This window comes from Macaca fascicularis, chromosome 3 (assembly GCF_037993035.2).
Source record: "Macaca fascicularis isolate 582-1 chromosome 3, T2T-MFA8v1.1".
NCBI classification, from domain to species: domain Eukaryota; kingdom Metazoa; phylum Chordata; class Mammalia; order Primates; family Cercopithecidae; genus Macaca; species Macaca fascicularis.
This window is the reverse complement of record NC_088377.1, coordinates 191,867,496-191,895,485: the sequence shown is the minus strand read 5'-3', so window position 1 is coordinate 191,895,485 and position 27,990 is coordinate 191,867,496. Positions and strand designations below refer to the sequence as shown.

At 41.8% G+C, this 27,990-nt stretch overlaps 1 protein-coding gene across 5 annotated transcripts; it reads left to right on the top strand.

The window, feature by feature from the left end:
- Window positions 1-342: 342 nt before the first annotated feature.
- Window positions 343-6,778, top strand: GIMAP6 (GTPase, IMAP family member 6). 5 transcript variants are annotated; one of them, XM_045388128.3, is made up of 4 exons: window positions 343-528; window positions 1,372-1,499; window positions 2,555-2,639; window positions 4,348-6,778. In XM_045388128.3, exons 3-4 carry the CDS (start codon window positions 2,555-2,557, stop codon window positions 4,449-4,451), a joined length of 189 nt encoding a protein of 62 aa, XP_045244063.2. In that variant the 5' UTR covers window positions 343-528; window positions 1,372-1,499; the 3' UTR covers window positions 4,452-6,778. The 5 variants fall into 5 exon arrangements, with proteins under 5 accessions (XP_045244063.2, XP_045244061.2, XP_045244062.2 ...); XM_045388126.2 differs by having other exon boundaries at window positions 4,124-6,778; XM_065542784.2 differs by lacking the exon at window positions 343-528 and adding an exon at window positions 815-1,283 and having other exon boundaries at window positions 4,124-6,778.
- The last annotated feature ends 21,212 nt before the right edge of the window (window positions 6,779-27,990 follow it).

Here is a 27,990-nt window from a genome sequence, read left to right as displayed (position 1 = left end):
TTGTCCTGAGAGAAACTATTAAAGGAAGGAGAGGCTGGGGAAGAAAGGAGACAATGACCATTTGCTCCAATACTGAGGCATAGAAGTTCCCTGGGGAGGGGGTGGGGTTTAGAAAAGAGAGATCAGGAGAAAGTCACTCTTCCTGACACAGGTCTTTCTGAGGCATCTGCTTTTTTTTTAAGCTCTGAGTTCTAGTTATCCTGGCTCAGGATAAAAATAATCCCACCACTAGTATCCTCCCTTTTTCTACTTCCGAGGCTGCAAAGTGCAACAGTAGGCTCCCTGACTCAGGAGGGCGGGTGTTCCTGCCCACTTCCTGTTCCTCCATCTCCAGCAGACACTGCTGTTTCAAGGCAGGTCTCCAGCCCAGCTCTTCGATCACGTTTTGCTGAAAATATAAGCAAACATCGGCCTTGTCCTCCATGTTGTTCATACACCATGGAAGCTTTCCTCTGCCTCCTCCGTGAGAGTGTGTGGCTGAGAGACAAGAAACGTGGCCCTTTCTCTTCCCTGTTAGCTGGTGCAGAGGTAAGTCTGAGTAATTGTGTGTGTCATATTTGGATGTGTATGTGTGGGTGTTTGTGTTGTATATGTGTGTTTACATGTTTGTATGTGTTAACATGAATGTGAGTGGTATTTGCGTGTGTGATGTTTGTGTTGTATGTGTATGTGAGTGTTGTTTGCATATGTGTGTGTTGTGTATGTATATTTGTGTTTGTGTGTGTATGTGTTTGTGTGTTCATCTGCATGTGTGTGAGTGGTACATGTGTTTTGTGTGTGTGTGTTGTGTATTTTTGTGTGCTGTGGTGTGTGCAGGTTTGTGATGTGATAAAAAGAGCTGTGACCAACAAGTCTGGAGACCTTTTTGCCCTGTGACAAAGTCACTGTTTAATATTTGGCAAGATGCTTCTCTGAGTTTTGCTTTCTTCCAGAGCAACATGACAAGGATGGTACTATCTGTTCCATCTTCTGTGTTGGAGACAACACACACTGTGGCCAATATGGGAGGTGCCATTCCAGGCAGGGTCCAGGAGGAGGCAGGGAGGCACCTTGGGTGCAGACCCGTTCCCCCAAAACCCTGCGAGGGCACACTGCAGGTTCCTGCATGCCACAGCCTAGTCCCACCCGGCTGTTGTTTCCTGTTAAGCTGCCTGCCTGTTCTCTCTAAAGGAGGAATGAGATTACATTGGTAAAGTGCTGCCTCAGTTTCCATCAGGGATGTAAGGAAGTCAGGGACAAAGAGATTGAGAGACCACCAGTTAGGAAGAACTGAACTCCCTTTGGTAGGTGAAATATTGGACTCTTTCCAGAATCTGGCTGTTCAAGTTTGAGTAAGGCTGTCCGCCTGGTCTGCTTTTTCTCTCTTGCTAGAAAGTCACCAGACCTTCCTGGACTCCCTCCATCCCCAGCCCAGCACTGCAAAATTGATATCTACCAATCATAAAGCAATATCCACATATACACTCCTGGGATCTGGGGAGGACTGGAGTGTTTGCCAGGTGAGCAGAGTAGAACAAAAATACAACAATGTGGCAATGAGAAAAACCTGTCTATCAGGTTCCCCTGGACTTAGGTTTCCCCACACCCCAGACCCTTCATCTGGATCTGTTTCATCTGGTTATGAATGTCCTACATGATCTGGAAAAACAGTCATGGACCATGCAACTTCCTCCTCAGTCGCACAGAGAAAATCCGCAGAGAGAACCTTATGGGATCTTGACATACAGAACTGTGTTAGTCCATGAAGCCAGGACACATTGCTGTCATGGGAAGGGGGACAGGAGTTCCTAGTTGGGAATGATGTGGCCCTAATTTGCAAAGAGGACTAAGAATTGCTCTAAAAAATGTTATGAAGTATGTTGGGACCTTAATTGGGGAAGAGACATTCACAGGCATCTTGTTCAGGTCCAACATTCATACTGATGGGATGCTGAGGCCTAGGTAGACCTAACTGGTGGTTGCATCTCCCCTGAAGTCTCTGGCTTCCTTCCCAGCTCAGCCCCTGCAATCCCAGTTCTCTGCAATCCTCACTGCACAGTCTTCTCCAAAGTCTGGCCCCAAGACCCTTCCAACAACATCCTACTCATTCACGTCCTCCAGGCACACTAGACTTCCTACTGCTCCCAGGGCACACAGGATCACAATCACACCTGCTTCTGTGCTTCCCTTCCTCCTCCTCCTCCTCCTCCTCTTCCTCCTCTCCTTCCCCCACCTTCTCCCCACTGCCTCCCCCTCCACCTCCCCCCACCTCCCAGAACAGTTCCAGACCCTGTGTCTATCCAAATATCATCCATTCCTCAGGTCCCAGGCCAGTTGCACCTTTATCTGTAAAATCTCTTAAACTTATGGAGACCACAGTGGAGGGGGCGGGGGATAGGGTCCCTAAAGACAGCAGAGAGTGTCTTAGACCCCTTCTTCCATTGCCTCACTCAGTCCCACCCCAACCCTAAACTAATGCAAAAAACTTTCCCCTGGCAAGAGAAAGGCGAAAGGCAGGTAGCTGTTGAAACTCATTTGGAAAGTCAGTAGAACATATGATTTTTTTTTTATGTAGATGGAGGAAGATGAATGTGAACACATGCCCCAGGAGAATCCCCGAGAAGAGCTGTCCCAGGATCCTGTGCTGGAGCTGTCAGGAGGTAAAGCGAATGAGGAGAGAGGAGCGGGTGGGAAACACTTGGGGTGCAGGTGGGACACAGCTCCGCCACCATGATGTGCTTGGAGAGGCAGCTGGTGTCCCCTGGTCGCAGAAATTTACCCACCTCAGTCACCATCAGAGGTCTTTGAGGTAGGGCCCTTCTTATCACTTGCCAAAATAAGAAAAAAGACCCCCGGGTAGGTATGGTAGATAAAAGGAGGCAAAAAATAGCACCAATGACTAACTCACCATGCCAGTCCCAAAGGAAAGGCTTTCACATGGTGGATGTTCTTCCTCAGGAAGGATGTGCTGACAGTGGGTGTGACAAAAATAAGTGGCCTTGGACCAAGACCATGTGTGGGTGTTTGACTGACTCCAAAGTGGAGCTGTCACGGTTGTAAGGTTGAAAGCGCCTTGTGAACAAGCAGAATGTACTTGGCTGCTGCCTCACATCTGGGCTCTGCCTTATCGAGGGCGTCCCTTTCCCTAAAGCCATTGCACAGGGTCAGGCGCTTAACTTTCAGGCAGGATTTAGAAAAGCTGGAAACCCAGCCCTTTCCTGGCCAGAATACATTATTTGTGATTCATTATGTATTTTAATATGAATGACCTTTTACTTTATGAACTTAAATGGCCTGAGCCATCTGGAAAAAGCCATGTTAACCTACTACAATAGGTTACCAATTACCAATACCTGTGCTAACACCGGTTTGACCTTTTGTTACACCAATCAAAGTTAGCTATTCCCTTAAGAATCCTCTCCAGATCTCAAGTGATGCATTTGGCTTTAGTAAAGTCCAGTGGTGTGTGCTAGCTCCAGGCTTCTCAGATGGGGGTTCCTGTCTCCTCTGGCTCTGCACTGGGCTAGGTGGGTGGGGAAGAACATCTACTGCCCAGACTCCTGCCCATTCACTCGAATTCCTTTCCAACCACCTTGGGGAAGCTGGAGGGGGGCCAGTGTCACTCAGTTAGAATTGGTGTGTGGGTCAGAGCCAAGGGTGGCTGGCAGGCCACAGCAAGGCCTGTTGGTACCCAGGAGGTGACTGCCCCCATGCTGCCACATGCCAGCTTCATGCTCTGTCATCTGAGATACATCAATGTCTTCAGTGGAGACAAGACTGGGAAACCGGCTATTACTTGTCACTTCTTTATGTGCTCTGGGTCTTGGGACCTGCAAGACCAGGAGAAGGGAATTTCCTTCCTGCCTTCTTCCCCAGTCATATCTAAAAACCCTGGTATTGGGTGTCTTGGTGTTCTATTGGCCAAGTCTCGCTTTTCTCTCTAGGCTCCACTCTTTCACTGGGAGAGAATGTTCAGCCCCACCTTCAAGAATGTGGACCCAGAATGGTGGCCCAGCGCTGGTTTCAGGGCAGATGTTGGTCTTTGACAATCTGCCCCTGCAGTCTGGGGGTACACCAGGGGCTTCTGGTGAGAACAAGATGGGCCCTAACCCCAGTTCCTTCTGCTTTCTTTGGATACTTCTAGGTCTAAGGGAGAAAGAACAGAAGACCCGAAGGAGACTGAGGCTCATTCTTGTGGGGAAAACAGGAAGTGGGAAAAGTGCAACAGGAAACAGCATCCTTGGCAGGGACGTCTTTGAGTCTAAACTCAGCACCAGACCCGTGACCAAGACCTCCCAGAGAGGGAGCCGAGAGTGGGCTGGGAAGGAACTTGAGGTGATTGACACACCTGACATTTTGTCCTCCCAGGTCCTGCCGGAGGCGGCAGCCGCTATCCGCCAAGCCATCATCTTATCCTCCCCAGGGCCCCACGCTGTGCTCCTGGTGACACAGCTGGGCCGGTTCACAGATGAGGATCAGCAGGTGGTCAGACGCCTGCAGGAGGTCTTTGGAGTGGGGGTTCTGGGTCACACCATCCTGGTGTTCACCCGGAAGGAAGACCTGGCCGGCGGCTCCCTGGAAGACTATGTGCGAGAGACCGACAACCAGGCCCTCGCCCAGCTGGATGTGACCGTTGCACGGCGCCATTGCAGCTTCAACAACAGGGCTCAGGGGGAGGAGCAGGAGGCCCAACTGCAAGAGCTTATGGAGAATGTCAAAGCCATCTTGTGGGAAAACGAAGGCAACTATTACAGCAACAAGGCTTACCAATATACCCAGCAAAACTTGTCGCTCAAAGAACTACAGGAAAGGAAAGTAACACAGGATCAGGGCTCTGAGGACGTGCCTGGTGAAGAGTCATGGATGGAAGGACTGTCCCAGATCCAGAAGGAATCTGAGGAAGCCCACAGACGCCTGTTGGGGAGGGCTGACCTTTGAGCCTGTGCTGGACTTGAGCCAAGGACACCATCAGCCCTTGCACCCCTGTGTCCAGTCCTCTGTTTCTCTTTCCATCCCATGGAGTGCTTCCCAGTCTCCAGGTCATGATGTCTGGTGTAGGAAGAGAGGCATGGGGCTGGAGGACGGGGTCTAGTGTGCCCAGATCACATCCCAGTTTCTTCATTCCTTCTTCTAGAACATCTGGGTCCTCCCTCCTCTGTGCGCCAACAGCATGCTGTCTTCCTATTGGACCTTCTATCTCACTGGCATTGCCTTTCATGGTTTACTTGCCTATACTCTGATAGAACCAAAGTTTCTTGAGGGCAGGCCTGTATCTTTTACTTCTGTGTAACTTCCACAGCTTTTGACTGCACTGGAGTCATGCAGTCACACTTGGTGCAGCAGCTCTGTGCGAGCTGTTGACCAGATGACGTCTCATCTCTCCCCACACCATGATGGTTTAAGGTGCCTGTTGTGTCTGGTGGCTGGAACATGGCAGTGGTGCTGAGACATGGGGAGGGTTGGAGACTGGGCTGAGAGGAGAGCAAGGAGGAACAGGGATGGAGGCAGGAGGAGCAGCCCTTTTGTTCACTCTTGAACTGTAACAAACAAGCCCCGTTGGAACATCCTAATGGGAATGATGGGAGAAGTCGGGGGCAAGGTATCCAAGAAGCTAGGCTGTGGTCAAGAAGGTGGTTCCTTGTCGTGGCTACAGAACATGGAAGCCCCTAGAGATGCAAGTGGACTTGGGCAGAGGAGGTCACACCACCCCATCAAGGTAGACTTATATTAGAGACGACTTGCATCTGTTACTTCCCCTTTTCCCCTGGGTTTCATGGCCACTCATGATATTTGCCTTCACCTCCTAGAAGGCACAGACTACTTTCAACCTGCTGCACCCTTCACTGCCACCCCTCCCTTCTCCCTTGATAACGGGAGCATGTGGATGGGGTGAGTGTCTGCATGTGCAAACGGGTTCCCTAGCAAGGTATTTGTGGGGGTCGAATGCAAGGAGGCAGGCAAGAAAGGGGACCTGCAAAGGAAGCAGTGGAGTGACTTAAACATCTTGCAAGGCAGCCTACCTGGTCTATGGGAGAACTCTGAAGTCCATGATGTTTTCCTGGAAGGCTGTTGTTACAGTTGGGGCTTATAAGAAGTGATACTGGACAGGATGAGAAGGGAGTAGGATATCAGCCTGACTCAGGCCTCAGGCAGGAAGCCGCCTGCCTGCAAGAGGAGACTGATGTGCCTCGGGTGCACCCCAGCTTCTCTGAGGTCCAAGATGCTCCTGGGGAGTTGACCAACATTTGGGAAGATAATAGGAGGCAATGGGGAAACTGCTCCCCAATATATTCCTCTTTTCCTTTCTTCAAGCTGCCTGGCAGGGGGTCTTTTGCTACTTTCTCCTGAGAGGGGTGGGAAGTACAGCTTGTGGGGACAGTGCTGGGAGATGGTCAGAAATCGCAGGGCACAGCCTCAGGTCTACCTGGACACTTGTCCGCTGTTGGAGATTCTCAACAGCCAGACACCCAATCTGTGGCCTCCTGCTCTGAGGCCATCCCCCAGCTTCCCTAGAACACAGCAGACATCTGAGAAAGCTTCAGCAGTTCTCTTGCTAACAGATTCAGAAAAGTGCCTCAAAGCAGAGCACAGAGTTATTTGGTGTATGCTGAAGATGGCCTTTGTGCCACAATCATTTAGTAAGTAAGCAATCAATTTCCCATTGAACTGAAAATGCAACGTTTATCATACATTCGATTCTCATTCACACTCCTTAAGATTTGTGTCAGAATCTTTATTTCTGTTCATGTGTTCTACTTTTCTACTCCTGTATGAATAAAATATTGATTTGGTTACAGTGGCTTTGACTATAATGTGGGAGCCAATTTTTGCCTCAGTCTTCATTTTCATATTTACCTTGCGATTCTCAGGCATTTTTTTCTTCTATGTGAAAGTTAAAATCATTGTGTAATTTCCCCCCCGCCAAAAAAAATCTTATTGGTATTCTAGTTGGCAATGTCTTACATTTATGTTAAGTTTGAGGGAACTGGTAAATAGTTTAAGTATAAGTTAGTCAAGACCATTTTCTTTCTAAGTGAACAGACTTAAAACTCCAGAGCTACTGAAGTAAAAGTTAGAATCATTTGCATTTTCATTCAGATAGGAGGTAATTTTGTAAATTTTGACACTATTATTTTAACTCTATTAATTTAAGTAATGTCATAGGAGAAAACACAAGCATTTGACCAAATGAGATCCATTCAGCGACTAACTGGCAAGGCACTCAAAACATGTCATTCATTAAAGGTTGTTTTTAATTACCTCAAATATGGTGTTTTCTTTCCTTTTTGACTAAGCACCAGGAAAGATATCTCCCATGACATTTCAGGAACAGGGGCAGATGTCTCTGCATAGCTCTCACTCTTTCAACTTCAGAGAATGGGGAAGGCATGTGTGGGTATGTTCTAGAAACTCTAGTCTATCAACCGGTAAGAAATTAGTGGTGGGGGGTGATGGTCATGAGGGAGGGTTGTCTTGGCCAAAGCTGTGATAATAGCAGCTTATAGAGTCTGTTAAAAATATCTCTACACTAAAGTGAAGGATGAAAAAACAGGGATTTGGAGAATTTGAGCTCCGTCAGTATAGGGATTTTCTTCCTTGGTGGATCAAAGCAGGTGTGGAGTGTCACAGAAAGGTTTCAGCCTCTAACCTTTTTGTGATAACATTTATAAAGTGTATAGAAAATTCAAAATTATAATACTAAGAAAACAACTTTGAAGGCATGGGAAACGGTCAAATGCAGGTAGACATTGTTGCAGAGAACATGACCCTTAAGATGAGGGGAGCACACTGGTCTCATCTTGATGTGATTTTTCACATTAAGGCAGTATTCAGTCTGGATGCAGAAACAGCACACACCAGATGTTCACAGTGGCCTGGAGGTTGGCAGGATGGAGCCTGGGACAACCAGAGCATGTAAAAATTTACATGGGAACTCCCCAAAATAAAAGAGCTGCAGAGCGGGGAGATGGAGCGGTGGGGATTTCTGGGGTGGGCACCAAAAGCTCTGCATTTCTCCCTTCAAATCCTTGGCTGAGCCTGAGCTGTACAAGCACAGGGTACTCTCCAGAGGATCCCAGGAAAACTTCTGTGGAGGTTGAAAGAACTGATCAGAGATGTCAGCAGTTGCCCACAGTAGCAAAGAAAATTGCAAGTTCCAGTCCATCAAGTCAGAAGACCTTGGAAAACTTGTATATTTCCACTAAAATACCAAAAGGGTCATATTTTAGGATTAAGTACTGCATCTCAGAACTAAGAGACTTGCCCTAGAAGGAAGAGCAAAATTAAAGCAAACCCTTCTAATGATGTCTAAGATCAAGCCTTCCCAAGGCAAAAGCGATCTGTCAGTAGTTTAAGTGCCTGTTGGAGCAAACTCAATATTCTGCAGAAGATATAATATCCAAAGCCTCTATAACATATTACCTACAATATCCTTTTTCTTATTAAAAATTCTTCTTTTCAAACATATAACTATAAAGCTATAAAATGTCCTTCTGTGCATGTTTATCTATATCTCACACATTTTTACCTTTCTTTTTTTTTTTTTTTTTTTTTGAGACAGGATCTTGCTCTGTTGCCCGGGCTGGTGTACAGTGGCATGATCATGGCTCACTAAAGCCTCAACCTCCTGGGCTCAAGCAATTCCCCCACCTCAGCTTCTTGTGTACCTTGGAACACAGGCATGTATCACCACACCCAGTTGAATTTTTTAGTTTTTGTAGAGATGGGGTCTCACTTTGTTGCCCAGGCTGGTCTCAAACTCCTGAGCTCAAGCAGTCCTCCTGCTTCAGCCTACCAAAGTGGTGAGATTACAGGCATGAGCCACCATGCCTGGCCCACATTTTAAAATATTCTATTTTCACTATCATTCTTTTAAAATACTTTCTATATTTCTTGTGATGTCTTTTCACTCATGGATTATGTAGAAGTGTGTGTTAAAATTCCACATTTGAGTATTTTCTGGAAATGACAGTATCCAATAGGGTAGCTATTATCCACATGTGGCTACTGAGCACTTAATATATAGGGGTACACCTGAGAAACTAAATTTTAAATTTTATTCAGTTGTCATTACTTTTAAATTTTGAAACCATGTAAAATATTTAACCATGAAACACAACTTTACTATTTTGGTGGAAATACCTCTAACTATTGCATCACTTAAGATATTACAGATCATCCCTGACTTATGATGGTTTGACTTAGGATTTCTTGACTTGATGAAGATATGAAAGTTCTGTGCATGCAGTAGAAAGCCACGTGATACCCTCTCACAAAGCTCAGCTGTGGCAATGAGCTGCAACTCCCAGTCAGCACACGATTACTCTGGTAAACAACTGATACCCTGCAGTGTACTGTGTTGCCAAGCTATAACGACCGGTAGGTTAGGTTTATTGAGTGCATTTTAGACTTTCAATATTTCACCTTACAATGGATTTCTCAGGACATAACTCTGTTGTAAGTTGAGAAGCGTCTGAACCAGGCATGGTGGCTCACACTTGTAATTCCAGCACTTTGGGAGGCTAACATTGGAGGTAAATTGGCCCAGGATTTCAAGATCAGCCTGGGCAACATGGTGGAACCCCATCTCTTAAAAAAAGAAAAAAGAAAGAAGAAGAAGAAGAGGAAGAAGAAGAAGAAGAAGAAGAAGAAGAAGAAGAAGAAGAAGAAGAAGAAGAAGAAGAAGAAGAAGAAATAATTTGAAAATAGAGATGCATCTGTATTGGACTGCAAATGTGTTGCCATATGGATTGTTTTCAGCACCACATGTAGATACATCACTGATCTAGTCAGTGTCAAAGGATTGATTCAGTTTGAATAATTTTTTAATCAGGATATAATATCTTTATTTCAATATTTTATGTAGACAGTATGAGTTATAGTTACACCTATCTATCTTGTAAATGATAATTAAAATTAAATGCTAAGTATTATTTTACTTATAACACAAATTACCTTTTAGCTTAAAATAAGTATAGACAAGTTTTTAATTTTGAAGTGAAGGCACAATGCTGATGCAGAATTGAATGGAGATGATTAAGCTAGTGCTACAATTAGAACAGGAAAGAGAACTATAGATGAGCAGGAGATATGTCACAAATTTCATGATTAATAGTAATAGTAATATGCCACAGCACAGCAAAAGAAAACACACAGCTTGTTTGTTGTGTTAAAAAAAAAAAAAGGAAAGATAACGGAGTGTACTATTATGATGAGACATTTTCAGCAGTTACATAGCGTGCATGATAAAAAGCTTTCTCTCAACAATCAAAAGCAGAATTGACAAAGTTAGTCACCTGGAGCCGGAATTAAACATTTACCAATGAAAAACTAAACAACGTTTAATAGGATCTGAGCTTATGACTGACAGCAATAAAACTTAAATTATTGCACACACACAAAACAACATTTTTAGTTGGAGAGAAGGTAAAATAAGTTATTACTTCAGTTATAGAAAATTTGTTGGAAAACAAGGCGGAAAAAAATTAAAAAATTAAATGTATAGGAAACATGAAATAGCTTCCATTAAGGCACCAAAAAATGCCCATAGAGGCAAGACTTTTTAAATAGTAACAAAGACTAATTGACCTAAAATTGGAAAATTCACAAGTATTTTTCTTGAGCACTAGATGAGAAGTGTGATATAAGACACTGTCTTACAAAGACTTTGGAAATGTTTTGCCTCAAAATATTTCAAAATTTATGAAGGATGTAAATTCAAGACAAAAATATAAATTAGTGGTATAGATTATCTTAAAATCTTTTACACTTGTCAAATAAGAATTTAGCTAGATATGTGGCACAAATCCCTTGTGATGTTAGTAGTCTCATTTTCATATTTTATAACCCAGGACTACTGGGGTCTGTTATTTCTGAAAATTATTTTGCCTCCATTGTTTCCAAAGAGCATTACATGTTCCTCAGCTGATACAGAGGAGTCAATTAGGAAAACTGAAGCACATTTAGGCATTAAAAGTAGGATGCACTTTCCGTCCAGGGAATTAGAGACTGTCACAGGCTTTGGAGAGCTGGGAATGCACAGGCCTGGGGAAACTCACTGCTGCACGGAGCTGGTGGCTTTCAGGTGCTCGTCTGCTGTAATATGCATCTGTGGTTCACCCATTGTCTCTTTGCTGTCACTACCAGAGAATGATTCTCCTTCTTTCTCATCCACCTCCCAAATCTCACCTGAGTGCCTCTTGTTGGTGGACTCTCATGTGGTCCATATGGGGAAAGGGATGACAAGAAATGTCATCCCCGGCTCTTTCTTTGTGACTCAGAGAACTTAAGAGAATTAGTGGTACTGCATTTATAACAGACACTTTGGCACAGCTAAATAATTGAACATCAACATTCATCTTGTTAAAACAAAATTAAAGTGGAGAGTGGGTTCTGAGCAAACAAAACTAATTAGGCATTAAAAATAGCTTTAATGATGCTTAAATTGAAAACATAAGCAAAACTTAATTTGGGTTATTTCTGGTAAATTAATTTAACTTGAGTCATTTCTGTCGTTTCTAGACAAAAACAAAACTTAATCTCAGTCATTCATAAGCAGCCAATCAACATATGATTAGTGACTATGAACTTTCCAGCAAGGTAAAGAGAAAAGGCAAATTCATAACAGCAACCAATCAAATAATTTTCAAATTTGCTTCTGCATTCATCCTATAAATACTTGCCTCTGATGCTTTGTCATCAGAGTACTGCTTTTGGTTTGTGTGTTTCCCAATTCATGAATTGCTTGCTATTGAAATAAACTTGAAAATTTTGTTGTGCCTTGATTTTTACCAGTTTGGTGTCAGAAATGGGATCTGAAGTATCCCCTTGTAATCCCCAGAAGCAGTAAGCAACCAGGCATAGGTACTTGCTGAGCCCATTGTGTTAATTTCTTGCTGCATCTAAAGGTTACGGGTAAGTGCCTCTCAGATTTTGCATTTTGCATCCTGCATTTGCACCCTGAGCTCTCTGCATTTTGCATCCTGAGCTCTATAAGTTTATTTGAGAAGTTTTATTTCTGAAAGGATCCAGAGGTTGAGCTGAGTGATTGACAGAAACTGGACCAGGTCCAGTATAGTGTACACTAGCTTCCAGACTAGGTCTAACCAAAATCTGGTTTGGATTTCAAAGGTTGAACTGGGTGTTTGACAAGAACTGGACTGAGTCCAGTTAAGGAACTCTGATGTAGAATTTTAGAACAGAGAATTATGTGTTTATCAAAATCTAAGGAGTCTGGGACTCCTCTGTCTGTAACTCCAGTGCATTTTAGGTTTAAAAATTACAGACCTAGAACCTGTGCATTTCTAGAGAAATGGGTGCATCTCAGGAAGATAACTTAGAGTTATAGTGGCCATAATGGGGAAGTTTTATTGTAGATGAAATTTTTTATCTATGGGTACATTAGGAATAAAAGAGGGGGGAATCCCAAATGTTTCAAATACAATGAGATACATTTTTTGATTTGTGTACAAAAGATTCCAAAACACAGAATGACTCAGAAAATAGCCCTTTAAGGAAATCTTTGCAGTGTGCTAATAGAAAACTATTCTGAACCTACTAACCTCTTTGGTCTCTTGTCTTTTCCATCTGAACCTCATCAATACCAACTTCCTTAAAAAATTAGATCTTCAGATGAGTCAGGGGTATCTGGAACAACTAAATTTAACTTTTGGTCTTATACACACTCCCAAGTTATTGTAAAAGCATCCACCTAAGAATAAAAAGAAGAAAGACTAATTGGAAATACAGTGGATGTCTCCTCAGTCACTCACCTAAAATGTAATCTGCAGTCTCAATAAGATTGACTTCTGATAATAGGCAAATATGTCCCAAAACTCCTTCTGGAGAAAACATAACATCCTTTCTCTGTGACTTTGAGATGTCTAAATCTTCTAAATGCAAGCGTCAGAGAAAAGACTCATAAGTAGGGAGAAAAAGAGGAATCTTTTAGAAATAAACAGACAAATAGAAAACATTTTATGCCCTTTACACAAATATTAATTAAAGTCTTGAGCCATCTGAACAGGCAAGAACATAGTTTGAACCCAACTAATGAGTTTTACATTATTATGCCTGATACATGGCTAAACTTTTAGAAGAGATGCCATGACTCTATTTGCATCTGTTTATATATTTATATATATCTACATATGTGTATGTTATTTATATGTAATTTTCTTCCACCTATGGATAGTATTATTAGAAATAATATTAAAATAACTATATTTAATTGGCCTAGAGAAAAATAAGTGCTCATATAAACTGAGTATAGTCATGTACTACATCATGCCATTTTGATAAATTAAGGGCTGTATATACTACAGTGGTTTCATAAGGTTATCATGGAACTAAAAAATTCACCTAGTGACACTGTAGCTATTGAATGTCATAGTGCAACACATTATTCACGTGTTTGTGGTGATGTTGGTGTGAATAGCTGCCAGTCATATAGAACATACAATTATTTATAGTACATAACACTTGATCATAATAATAAATGACTATGTTCCTGGTGTATGTACTTGGAAATGCAGGAATCACTGGTCTTTTGCACTGGTCTTGCTGGGCGCTGCAGACCGGAGCTGTTCCTATTCGGCCATCTTGCCAGATCTCCCTGGAGGTCTTTATCTTAAGTGAAATAAGCCAAGCATAAAAAGAAAAATATCACATGTGGGAACTGAAATATCATATGTGGGAGTTGAAAGATTCGATCATGTGGAAGTAGAAAAGAGTGAAAAGATAGCAGAGACTGGGAAAGTAGTGGGTGGATGAAGAGAATTGGGTTAAAGGGTACCAACTTAGAGTTAGATAGAAGTAATAAGTTCAGTGTTTGATGGCAGAGTAGGGTGACTATAGTTAAACAAAAATATACTGTATTTGACGGACACCCTAAATACCCTTCACTGTGTGTTATGTACATGTAACAAAAGTTCACATGTTCCCTATAAATTTGTACAAATAAAAAAATGGAAGAAGAAGATTCTGCTTATAGTGATAAAAATGTTTCTATGTTAACACATTAGAAATTGTTGCCTTCAATTTAAAGGATCTTAAGAAACAAATATAAATCTTTCATCAGACAACTCCTGCCTTCTCCATTGATTTCTTTAGTTGATTAAATTTGACTCCTGGGAATCTTTTCTCAGAGGAATTTTTCAATCCTTGGCTATTATTCTCCTTATAGTTATTGTGTTTACCCCCTGGTGCATTACATTCTCTCAAGGGTTTTTATTCTTTCCAGTGGCCACTCACATGTCAAAAGATTGCCCTTAGGATCAGCCAACTCAAGGAAACCAACACTGGCCACATAATTGTTCACAGTAGCCTTGTAACTCTGAACCCCAGCATAACGATTAATGATGACATCTTCCTGACTTTTCTTTCCAAGGACTACATCAACATTGGTAACTGAGAGTAATGGTATGCCATTTGGTCACACTGCCAGCTTGCTGAGGAAATAATTTAAAAGGGAAAATTGTTAAAGCACAGTTAAAATGGAGACTGGGCCTAAACATTGCTGAGCAAATGAAACCAATGAAAAATTAAAAATAGCCTTAACATTGCTTAAACTGCAAACATAAGCAAAACTTTAACTTGAGTCATTTCTGGTAAATGCTTATGTTGAACAGAAATGAAACTTAATCTCAGCGAATCATAGGCAGCCAGCTAATACATGATCATGCGACTAGAGATTTCCAACAACATAAACCAAAAAAGATGATACAGCTGCAAACAATCAAATACTGTATTTATTTTGCTTTCACATTCATCCTATAAATCTTTGCCTTTGATTCTTTGTCACTGAAACACTAAGCCTCTTTTGGTTTTGTGTTTCCCAATTCATGAATTGCTTGTTAGTCAAATAAACACTATATATCTGATTGTGCCTCAGTTTACCATTTACAATAATTCTATGTGATCTTCTTGTGGAAACATTTCCTTCTCAAAAAAGACACCTAATCAATTTTGTGTATACCCAGGACAAAGTAGTTTTGATCTTATATTTTAACTATTTGCTGTCTGTCTCCTACAGTTGTGGCTGATGAAGAACACTTCCTTGTTCACCGTTGGATTCCAATGTCCTGGAGTGTGTAAAGCACTCACTAAGTGTTTCTCACCCATTTAGTAGATGCACGATCCCCTTGTCCTTGGAGATTGGTAAAACTTGGCTCAAGCCGCATTTCCACAGCACACAGAGTCCAAACTCCCTCCTGCAGGGAACTTTCTTCGCTCACTTCCTCATCCTTCCCCTACTTCCTTCTGCATGTGCCACTGTCCTCTGTCTTACTCCATTTCATGCACTTGAAGTTCATTCACTTGAAGTTCAGTTTTCTGCCTAGTTCCCACCATCATAACAGTGATCAGCATTGTATAAGCTTCAGCAGCTTTCCTAGACATTTAGAGTTACAGGGGAAGGTACCAAAGGCAGCACTGGGCGTTTCTATACCAAGCTCACTCTCCTCTCTCTGGCTTGGAAAGACAAACTGTTTATCCCTCTACACCCAGGAGGAAGCAACTCTGGAGTTGCTTAATAAATTGTCTCAGGTACCAATGAAGGTCTCCTTCTAGCAGCTCTGCCTGGGTCAAATTCTGTTGGTTTTCTCTCCTGGGGCTGTCACTCTGTGGTTGTCAGGTGGCTCAGGATCGGGAATAGCTCCCTTCCATTCCATTAGGAGGATTAAGACACTCACTTTGGGCTCTGGTCCCTGCTCTGGTCTCCACTCCATCTTTATTAGAAAGTCTTATCCTTCTGGTGAAAAGATGGTATTTTGCCTGATTTGACTGAGTTCTTTGTGTGTTCTATTTCCTTCAGAATCCTGCAGGGGAGAAGGGTCTTTGGCACCATGTCATTTACTAGTAACACTGGATATGGGGGAAGTGCCTTGAACATTAGGTGTTAGGAATGCCAATTCCCAGGTTCCACCCCACACCTTACTCAGAAACTTTGTATTTTAACAAGCCCTCCAGGCGGCATTGATTCATGCTAATTCTTGAGGTTTTTTTTGAAAATGCAATATTTGTTTCATAGGCATACAGAGAAAAACCTGCAGAAATAATCAGCATCCAACATTCAAAAATATTAATATAATTTTGTCAGCCTTGTTAGCCTGAGGACTTTCTTCAGAATGGATTGTCTGCATTTTATCATTTCTCCAATTGTCATGACAAGGCCCAGGTTTCCTGGTTACTAGATGATAACATTTTATACAGAAATCTAAATAGTAAGATATGGGACCCTCACCCCGACCCCCGCCTCTTCTAGGGGAAGGACCCAGAGAGGAAAGCAGAAAAACAAAGCAGTCAAATGCGTATCCTGAGTTTTGTCTCTCCAGATGGTGGCTCAGGAAACAAGACGTTGTTAGGTACTTGAGTTCTACTCATCCCTTTAGCCTTGGTCTGAGGAGTGTCAAAGTCTTTCAAATATGGATGTGGCCAAATGTAGTTCCTTGTTTTGAGGATCTAAACTCCTTCACTTTCTGTCTGGTTGAACTGTTCTCTATCACTTTCCAATATTTCATCCTTAAGAGTTTTTCTGAAGCTTATGTCTAGGACATTTAGCTTATAACAAAACTGTTATTTTGGATCTAGGCTCAAGCTCCGAGGTTTGATTTTCTTGACCTATTCTTGGTTCATGTGTACAATGAACAAGACTTTAGTTTGACTGTGAGGTCGTCAAAAGACAACAACTTAGAAAGTGAGATTTAGGTAGTTCTAGAGTGAGGTGTAGAGCAAATTCACCCAAGCTGTGCATGACCCAAGAAGGTTACATGGCTCCAGTTATCAAGCCCATGCTGTCGCCACTAGGAAAACAGGGGCACACAAGGGCATATCTGCTTTCTATCCATTCGCCCCTTCTCCTTACTAACAAACTAGGATTTTGATTTTGACATGAGGTAGAAGCCAAATGCTGAGGATAGTAGAGGAACATGTTTAATGTTTTACAATGAATGCACTTTTAGCTAATTTTGTCATGGATGCCATCTTGCTATTTGATCTTTAAGTAAATAAATTTGAAGAAATTCTTTTCTTTGCCCAGTTGACAGAGAGTTTTTATTATGAATGAGTGTGGAATGTTGTCGAATTCTCTTTTTCTGCATATAACCTCAAGAACATATAATTTTTTTTTGCTATATTCTGTTAATGTGGTGAATTATATTACTTCAGTTTTGAGCGTTGACTGAACTCTGCAGTCCTGGGTAAACCATTTGGTTAGGATGTATTATTGGATTACCCTTTTCACATATTGTTGGATTTGATTTGCTATTATTTTGTTAAGTATTTTTATATCTATTTGTGGCGATATGCAGTTTCCTTTCTTATAAACAATTCAGTCCATAACACAATTCCATCCATAACAAGGCTACTTAAATTCAATGTAGTTATTACTACATTGTAGTTATTAGTACAATGTAGTTTTACTACATTGTAATAGCCTAAGTGTACTATCTTGCTATTTGCTATTTGTTCCATCTATTCTTTTTCCTAGTTTCTCTGACTTATTTTCAGATTGATTCTCTTTTAGTATTCTATTATGTCTCTACAAATGGCTTTTATCTCTGTCTCTTTGCATATTCTTTAATGATTGCTCTAATGTTTACCATATGCCACTTTTCATCATAGTCTATCTTCAAATATTATAGCACTTAATATATGTAACATGAGATAGTTTCCTGAGTCCTTCCAGTCATGCTTCCTGTTAAGCCTATGGAACAATGAGTCAATTAAATCTCTTTTCTATATAAATTACCCAGTCTCAGGTAGTTCTCTATAACAATGTGAGAATGGACTAATACAGTAACTATTACCTCAAGAGGAATTTTAAAATAGAAACATAAGATGTTACATATATTAATTATTTATATTCTATTAACCACATTAATGTTAAATATGTATAATTCTATTTACAACATCTCCCATTCTTAGGGCAATTGCTATCTTAAGATATAGATTTTATGAATAAATTTTATATTTTAAAGATTTTAGGAATAAATATCTTAAATTCCTCAATACACTGTTGCTGTTTTTGGTTTAAGTAGTCAACTAAGTTTTGAAAACTTTAAGAAGAAACAGACTTTTTTTTCTTCATGGTTTTAAGTCTCATTTTATTTTAACAAAAAATTAATGTAAGACCATTGTGCCATGATTGGAAACGGGGTGGGGTAGATCAAAGAGCTTCCACCCTGCAAAGCAATAGTTCCCTGCACACACCCACGCAGCTCCTGGAAAGAGCCTGTCCTCCCAGACAGGACCCTAGACAGTGAGCCCTGGCCTGAGGTGCAGTCCAGACAGAGGAGCACTGCAGGTGATCAAAAGCTCGGGGTGACCTGATGAGCACTTGGGGAGGTGTCACAGGGGGACAGCCCTCATGGTGAGGAGCAAGCTGGCTAACTGGTAAATGAGGTCATTCTGGGCCCTAGGAGCCAAGATGAGGTGAACATCTTGGCTGTGGACAGCCAAGGAGAGCTTGGGGTCTGTGGAGCTGCTTTCCTGTTTTGAGTGAGTCACAGGTAGGTGGCTTTCCCATGATGAATGGCACCAAAGGCAGGGCTCTGGCCTCTTCTTCACCCACCCAGCAGAGCTGCCCTCCAGGAGCACCTAACCAGTGACACACCACCTGCTCTGCCTCTCACCCAGGAGGGTGTGCCCTTTAGGACATGGCCAGTGTCTACCAGAGCCTGTTGCAGTCCTTCAAGTTAGTGTTTCTTTCAGGACCAAAAAGTGCTATCCTCATTGGAAGCTCCGGCACCACAGCCCTCTCTGAAGTACATTCTGTTGTGTCTTTGGCACCGTAGCCCTCCCTGCAGCACGTTGTGATGTGTGTGTTTGGCTCCTCTGAGGGAAGAAGGTTACTGTTAAAAAGAATAAAGTCTGAATTTTTCATATTCGTTGATGTGGTATATCATGTTTATTCACATATGTTGAGCCATCCTTTCATCCGAGGTATAAATCCTACCTGATCATTGTGTATTATCTTTTTGATTTGCTATAGTTTTTGGTTTGCTAGTATTTTGTTGAGGATTTTTGTATCTACGTTCATCAGGTATATTGGTCTGTAGTTTGCATATGTGTTCATCAGGGATATTGGTCTGGGAATAATTATACATAATTTCAGATCACTCAGCCATTTGCGGATCCACCAGTGACATTCAGGGCCCCAAAAACCTGTCTCCACTAAAGGAGATCCCACCACACAGACTGCCTCTTGCTCACTGAGTCCCTCTAAAGTCAGTTTATGAGTTCCTCACATTAAAAGAAACAAGGTAAAATACCAGTCATGTATATAGAACAATACCAGTCTTTGGCTCCTCTGAGGGAAGAAGGCTACTGTTAAAAAGAATAAAGTCAGAAGTCAAGGAAAGGACAATTAGAAAGTTCAGATGCAGGGAGCCTGGACCCCAGTGCTGAGGACATAACCACAGTTTGAGATCAGCCTGGGCAACACAGCAAAATCCCCTATCTCCAAACAAAGAAAAAAATTAGCTGGGTGTGGTGGTGGGCACCTGTAGTCCCAGCTACTAGGGAGGCTGAGGTGGGATGATGACTTGAGCCTGGGTGGCAGAGGTTGCAGTGAGCCATGTGCCACTGCACTCCAGCCTGGGCAACAGAGGGAGACCCTGTCAAAGGAAAGAGAGGAAAGAGAGAGAAGAAACAGAAGAAAGAAGGAGGAACGAAGGAAAGAAGGCAGGCAGGATGGAAGGCAGGCAGGCATGGAGGCTCACACCTGTAATCTCAGGACTTTGGGAGGCCGAGGTTGGTGGATCACTTGAGGTCAGGAGTTTGAGACCAGCCTGGCCAACACAGTGAAACCCCGTCCCTATTAAAAATACAAAAATTAGCTGGGTATGGTGGTAAGTGCCTGTAATCCCAGCTACTTGGAAGGCTGAGGCAGGAGAATCACTTGAACCTGGGAGGCAGAGGTTGCAGTGAGCCAAGATCGTGCCACTGCACTCCAGCCTGGGCGACAGATACTCAGTCTCAAAAAGGAAAAAAAAGGAGAAAGAAGGAAGGGAGTGGGGAGAGAGGGAGAGAGAGAGAGAGAAAGAGAGAGAGAGAAAGAGAAAGAAATACAGAAAGAAAAGGAACGAAGGAAGGAAGGAAGGGAGGGAGGAAGGCAGGGAGGGAGGGAGGAAGTTTTTATTATTATAATACTTTAGGTTCTGGGGTACATGTGCTGTACATGCATGTTTGTTACATAGGTATACACATGCCATGGTTTGTTGCACCCATCAACCCATCATCTACATTAGGTATTTCTCCTAATGCTGTCCCTCCCCTAACCCCCAACCCCCCAACAGGCCCCAGTGTGTGATGTTCCCCTCCCTGTGTCCACGTGTTCTTGTTGTTCAACTCCCACCTATGAGAACATGCAGCATTTGGTTTTCTGTTCTTGCATTAGTTTGCTGAGAATGATGGTTTCCAGCATCATCCATGTCCCTGCAAAGGACATGAATTCATCCTTTTTATGGCTGAATAGTATTCCATGATGTATATGTGCCACATTTTCTTTATCCAGTCTATCATTGAGGGGCATTTGGGTTGGTTCCAAGTCTTTGCTATTGTGAACAGTGCCACAATAAACATACGTGCGCATGTGTCTTTATAGTAGAATGATTTATAATCCTTTGGGTATATACCCAGTAATGGACTTGCTGGGTCAAATGGTATTTCCAGTTCTCGATTCTTGAGGAATTGCCACACTTGAACCTGGGAGGCAGAGGTTGCAGTGAGCCAAGATCGTGCCACTGCACTCTAGCCTGAGTGACAGATACTCAGTCTTGAAAAGAAAAAAAAAAAAGGAGAAAGAAGGAAGGCAGGGAGAGAGAGAGAGAGAGAGAGAGAGAGACAGAGAGAAAGTTCAACAATGGTTGAACTAATTTACACTCCCACCAACAGTGTAAAAATGTTCCTATTTTTCCACATCCTCTCCAGCATCTGTTGTTTCCTGACTTTTTAATGATCGCCATTCTAATATTTATGCTAACTTAATTCAAGTGAGATATATAAATGTTACTCCTTTATAGCTATATCACCCTTTTCCTTTTTTTGTGCTATTATCATTATTCATCTTAACCTATTAATCTATATATGGTATAAACCCAACATCAAATTGTAATACTTATTACTTTATATACTTACACATCTTGTAAAGAAGCCAAGAGAAGGGCGCAAAGCAAATACATATTCATAGCATTTATTATAGTAACCTTATTATTTCTGGTTCTCTTCATTTATTCTCACTGATTTGAATTACCATCTCTTGTCATTTTCTTACTCCAGTATAGCTTTATTCCCATCACCTTATCTGTGCTTTTATTAGTAAACATTATATTTCTCTATGTTATGGATTCTACAATTATATACATATTGTTTTGTAAAGTTGCTTTTTAAATCAGTTAATAAAAGGGGAATAAATGTGAAAAAAAAGAAAGAAGAAAGGAGAAAGAAGAGAAAGAAGGAAGGAAGGGAGGGAGGGAGGGAGGGAGGAAAATTTTCTTATCTTGGCGTGTGACTATTCACAGCAATTCCTTCTTTTTCAATCTTAATATGTCTTTATCTTACCTTCATTTTGAAATATATTTTCACTGGATATGTTGTTCTACAAATAGTATCCTACAAACACAAACATGAATGCATTTAAAATGTTTACTTGCTCTTGCCTTCATTGCTTCCAATGAGAAGTCAGCCTTCATTTTTATCATTCTTCACCCATGTGTCTTTTTCTTCCGGTGGCTTTTAAGATATTACCTTTTTCAATCTTTCATTTACAATAGTTTGACTCTTGTGAACTTAGGTGACTCAGGCTATTCTGCCTGAGTTACTGAAATCTTGAATAAGTAGGTTGAAAATTTTTACCAAATATGAGATATTTTCAGTTAATATTTTCTAAAATATTTTTTCTGCCCATTTTCTCTCTTTTCCCCTCTGGATCTTCAATTATGTGTGTGTGCATTCATGTGTGTATGTATATGTGTGTGTGATATGTGTGTCTTTGCACTGCTATAGCAAAATACCACAGACCGGTTAATTTATAAATAATATAAATCTATTTGTCATAATTCTGTAGGTTGGGAAATCCAAGCTGAAGGCATCAGCAGATTCTGTGCCCGGTAAAGGCTTACTCCTTGCTTCCAAGATGGTGCCTTGCTGTGTCTTCCAGAGGGGACTAACGCTATGTGCTCAAACAGCAGAAGGAGAAAAAGGTCAGAAGGGACCAACGCTTACTCTTTTATAAGGGTATTAATCCCATTCATGGAGGCAGAGTCTCATGACCCTGATCTCCTTAAATTCCCACCTTTTAATACAATTGAATGGGGATTAACTTTCAATGAGAATTTTGGAAGGACAGACATTCAGACTCTCTCTCTCTCTCTCTCATGTATATGTGTATGTGTGGCTGTTACCTACTATCCCACAAGTTATTAAGATTTTGTTCCTTTTTTTCTAAACCTTTTCATTTCTGTGATAAAATTAGGATAATCTCTCTTGATCTGTTTTCAGGCACACTGTTCTTTTCAAAAATGTTGTATCTAATCTGCTGTTAACCTCGTCCAATAAAGTTTTGATTTCAGATATTTAAACTTTACAATTTTAATCTGTCCAGAAACTCTCCATTCTTAAACACATTATGATTATCTTTTCATGAGGGTTCTTTTTCATATTTGTCACTGTTACTTTAGATGCTTCTCTGACATGAGGGACATTTGTGCAGGTCTGTTTATTTTCTGATAATTGTCTTTGATATGGGTATTGTTTCATATTTCCTGCTTCTTAACGATGTCTATTTTGTAGTTTTGTTAGTAAGGAGGAAAGGGAAAATGGATGGTAAGCACAAAACTAGTAGCATGGGCCGCACAGCTTGGGTGAAATTGCTCTGCACTTTGTTGGGAACTACCTCAATCTCACCTACTAAAGTGACGTCTTTTGACAATCTCACAACCAAATCTTGTACATTCTAAACATACCCCAAGGATAGGTCAAGAAAATCAAAACTCAGAGTCTGACTCTGGTTCCAAAATAACACAGAGGCTTGTAACTGGCTAAATGTCCTAGAGATAAACTTTGGAGAAAGTATTAAGAATAAAATATTGCTCAAACTTCTCAAGATGGACAAATAAAAAGATTCGGTCTACAGCTCCCAGCAAGATCAACACAGAAGGCAGGTGATTTCTGCATTTCCAACTGAGGTACCCAGCTGATCTCATTGGGATTGGTTAGACAATGGGTGCAGCCCATGGAGGATGAGCAGAAGCAGGATGAGGCGTTACCTCACCCGGGAAACACAAGGGGTCAGGGAATTCCCTCCCCTAGCCAAGGGAAGCGGTGAGAGACTCTGCCATGAGGGATGGTGCATTCCAGCCCAGATACTACCCTTTTCCCGCCACCTTAACAACCCACAGACCGGGAGATTTCCTTGGGTGCCTACATCACCAGGGCCCTGGGTTTCAATCACAAAACGGGGCAGCCATTTGGGCGGACACCGAGCTAGCTACAGGAGATATTTTTTCATACCCCAGTGGTGCCTGGAACACCAGCAAGACAGAACTGTCCCCTCCCCTAAAAAGGGGGCTGAAGCCAGGGAGCAAAGTGGTCTAGCTCAGCAGATCCCACACCCATGGAGTCCAGCAAGCTAAGATCCACTAGCTTGAAATTCTTGCTGCCAGCACAGCAGTTTGAAGTCGACCTGAGATGCTTGAGCTTGTGGGGGGAGGGGGGAGGGGTGGCCTCCAGCATTATTGAGGGGTGAGGAGGTGGTTTTCTCCTCACAGTGTAAACAAAGCCCCCAAGAGGTTCGAACTGAGCAGAGCCCACTGCAGGTCAGCAAAGCCCCTGTATCCAGACTGCCTCTCTAGATTCCTCCTCTCTGGGCAGGGCATCTCTGAAAGAAAGGCAGCAGCTGCAGTCAGGGGCTTATAGATAAAACTCCCATCTCCCTGGAGCAGAGCACCTGGGAAAAGGGGCAGCAGTGGGCACAGCTTCAGCAGACTTAAACTTTCCTGCCTGCTGGCTTTGAAAAGGGCAGTGGATCTCCCATTACAGCATTTGAGCTCTGCTAAGGGACAGACTGCCTCCTCAAGTGGGTCCCTGATCCCTGCGCCTCCTGACTAGAGGAAAACTCCCAGCAAGGGTCGACAAACACCTCATACAGAAGAGCTCCAGCTGGCACATGGCGGGTGCCCCTCTAGGACAAAGCTTCCAGAGTAAGGAACAGGCAGCAATCTTTGCTGTTCTGCAGCCTCAGCTGGTGATACCCAGGCAAACAGGGTCTGGGGTGGGTCTCCAAAAAACTCCAGCAGACCTGCAGCAGAGGGACCTGACTGTTAGAAAGAAAACTAACAAACAGAAAATAATAGCATCAACATCAACAAAAAGGAAGTTCACACAGAAACCCCATTCAAAGGTCACCAACATGAAAGACTGAAGGTAGATAAACCAACGATGAGGAAAAGCCAGCGCAAAAAGACTGAAAGTTCCAAAAACCAGAATGCCGCATCTCCTCCAAAGGATCACAACTCCTCACCAGCAAGGGAAGAAAACTGGACAGAGAATGAGTTTAGCAAATTGACAGAGGTAGGCTTCAGAAGGTGGGTAATAACAAACTCCTCTGAGCTAAAAAAGCATGTTCTAACCCAATGCAAGAAAGCTAAGAACTTGAAAAAGGTTCGAGAAATTGCTAACTAATCAGTTTAGAGAGGAACATAAACGACCTAATGAAGCTGAAAAACACAGTACGAGAACTTCGTGAAGCACACACAAGTATCAATAGCCAAATGGATCAAGTCGAACAAAGGATATCACAGATTGAAGATCAACTTAATGAAATAAAGCGTGAAGACAAGATTAGAGAAAAAAGTATGACAAGAAAGGAACAAACCTCCAAGAAATATGGAACTATGTGAAAAGATATTTGATTGGAGTACCTGAAAGTGATGGGGAGAAGGGAACCAAGTTGAAAAACATTTTTCAGGATATTATCCAGGAGAACTTCCCCAACCTAGCAAGAGAGGCCAACATTCAAATTCAAGAAATACAGAAAACACCACAAAGATATTTCTCGAGAAGAGCAATCCCAAGACATATAATTGTCAGATTCAACAAGGTTGATGAAGGAAAAAATGTTAGGGGCAGCCAGAGAGAAAGGTCAGGTTACCCACAAAGGGAAGCTCATCAGACTAACAGTGTATATCTCTGAAGAAACCAAACGAGGGAGAAGAGAGTGGTGGTGGGGGCGTTTCAATATTCAACATTCTGAAATAAAAGAAATTTCAACCAGAATTTTATACCGAGCCAAACGAAGCTTCATAAGTGAAGGAGAAATAAAATCCTTTACATACAAGCAAATGCTGAGAGATTTTGTCACCACCAGGCCTGCCTTACAAGAGCACCTGAAGGAAGCACTAAATATGGAAAGGAACAACCGGTACCAGCCACTGCAAAAACATACCAAATTGTAAAGACCATTGACACTATGAAGAAACTGCATCAAATAACGGGCAAAATAACCAGCTAGCATCATAATGACAGGATCCACCTTACATAACAACATTAACCTTAAATGTAAATGGGCTAAATGCCCCCAATTAAAAGACACAGACTGGCAAATTGGATGTAGAGTCAAGACCCAACAGTGTCTCACGCCTTTAATCCCAGTACTTTGGGAGGCTGAGGTGGGTGGATCCATGAGGTCAGGAGATGGAGACCATCCTGGCTAAGACAGTGAAACTCCGTCTCTACTAAAAATACAAAAAATTAGCCGGGCGTGGTGGCGGGCGCCTGTAGTCCCAGCTACTTGGGAGGCTGAGGCAGGAGAATGACATGAACCCGGGAGGCGGAGCTTGCAGTGAGCCGAGATCGCGCCACTGCACTCCAGCCTGGGCGACTGAGTGAGACTGTCTCAAAAAAAAAAAAAAAAAAAAAGACCCAACAGTGTGCTGCTGTATTCAGGAGACCCATCTTAGGTGCAAAGACAGACATAGGCTCAAAATAAATGGAAGGAGGAATATTTACCAAGCAAATAGAGAGAAAAAAAATCAGGGGTTGTAATCCTAGTCTCTGATAAAACAGACTTTAAACCAACAAAGATAAGAAAAAGAAAAAGAAGAGCATTATATAAACGTAAAGAGATCAATGCAACAAGAAGAGCTAAACATATTTGCACCCAATACAGGAGCACCCAAATTCATAAAGTTCTTAGAGACCTATGAAGAGGCTTAGACTCCCACACCATAGTAGTGGTAGACGTTAACACCTCACTGTCAATATTAGACAGATCAACATGAGAGATAATTAACAACAATATTGAGGACTTGAACTTAGCTCTGGACAAAGCAGATCCAGTAGACATCTAAAGAACTCTCCATCCAAATCAACAGAATATACATTCTTCTCAGTACCACATTGCACTTACTCTAAAATTGACCACATAATTGGAAGTAAAACACTCCTCAGCAAATGCACAAGAAGGGAAGTAGTAACAAACAGTTTCTAGGACCACAGTGCAATCAAATTAGAACTCAGGATTCAGAAACTCACTCAAAATTGCACAGGTACGTGGAAAGTGAACAACCTGCTCCTGAATGATTACTGGGTAAATAATGAAATTAAGGCAGAAATAACAAAGTTCTTTGAAACCAATGAGAACAAAGACACAATGTATCAGAATCTCTGGGACACAGCTAAAGCAATGTTTAGAGGAAAACTTATAGCACTAAATGCCCACAGGAACAAAAGGGAAATATCTAAAATCAACACCATGATATCACAATTAAAAGGACTAAAGAAGCAAGAGCAAGCAAATTCAAAAGCTAGCACAAGACAACAAATAAGATCAGACTAGAACTGAAAGAGGTAGAGACATGAAAAAACCCTTAAAAAATTAAATGAATCTGGGAGCTGGATTTTTTTAAAAACAAGATTAACAAAATAGATTTACCACTAGCCAAATTAATAAAGGAGAAAAGAGAGAAGAATGAAAGAGACACAATAAAAAATGATAAAGGGGATATTACCACTGATTCCACAGAAATACAAACTACCATCACAGAATGCTATAAACACCTCTATGTAAATAAACTAGAAAATCTAGAAGAAAAGGATAAATTCCTGGAGACATACACCCTCCAAGACTAAACCAGGACGAAGTCAAATCCCTGAATAGACCAATAACAAGTTCTGAAATTAAGGCAGTAATCAATAGCGTACCAACCAAAAATAGCCCAGAACCAGACAGATTCACAGCCAAATTCTACCAGCGGTACAAAGAGGAGCTAGTACCATTACTTCTCAAATTATTCCAAACAATAGAAAAAGAGGGACTCCTTCCTAACTCATTTTATAAGGCCAGCTTCATCCTAATACCAAAACCTGGCAGAGACACAACAACAACAAAAAGAAACTTTCAGGCCAATATCCCTGATGAACATCGATGTGAAAATCCTCAATAAAATACTGGCAAACCGAATCCAGCACCACATCAAAAAGCTTATCCACTGCCATCAAGTCGACTTTCTCCCTGGGATGCAGGGCTGGTTCCACATGTGCAAATCAATAAACATAATCCATCACATAAACAGAACCAACGACAAAAACCACATGACTATCTCAATAGATGCAGAAAAGGCGTTAGATAAAATTCCACACCTCTTCATGCTAAAAACTCTCAATAAACTTGGTACTGATGGAATATATCTCAAAATAATAAGAGCAACTTATGACAAACCCACTGCCAATATCATACTGAATAGGCAGAAGCTGGAAGCATTCCCTTTGAAAACCAGCACAAGACAAACATGCCCTCTCTCACCACTCCTATTCAACATAGTATTGGAAGTTCTGGCCAGGGCAATCAGGCAAGAGAAAGAAAAAAAAGAGTATTCAAAAATAGGAAGAGAGGAAGTCAAATTGTCTCTGTTTGCAGATGACATGATTGTGTATTTAGAAAACCCCATTCTTGGCCCACAATCTCCTAAAGCTGATAAGCAACTTCAGCAAAGTCTCAGGTTACAAAATCAATGT

What these genes read in the sequence shown, in the direction of transcription:
- GIMAP6 (XM_015448280.3), top strand. Translation starts at nt 439, where the DNA reads ATGGAAGCTTTCCTCTGCCTCCTCCGTGAGAGTGTGTGGCTGAGAGAC. An exon ending in CCCTGTTAGCTGGTGCAGAG is followed by an intron (nt 529 to 2,554) that starts GTAAGTCTGAGT and finishes TTTTTTATGTAG; the next exon opens with ATGGAGGAAGATGAATGTGA. An exon ending in TGTGCTGGAGCTGTCAGGAG is followed by an intron (nt 2,640 to 4,123) that starts GTAAAGCGAATG and finishes GGATACTTCTAG; the next exon opens with GTCTAAGGGAGAAAGAACAG.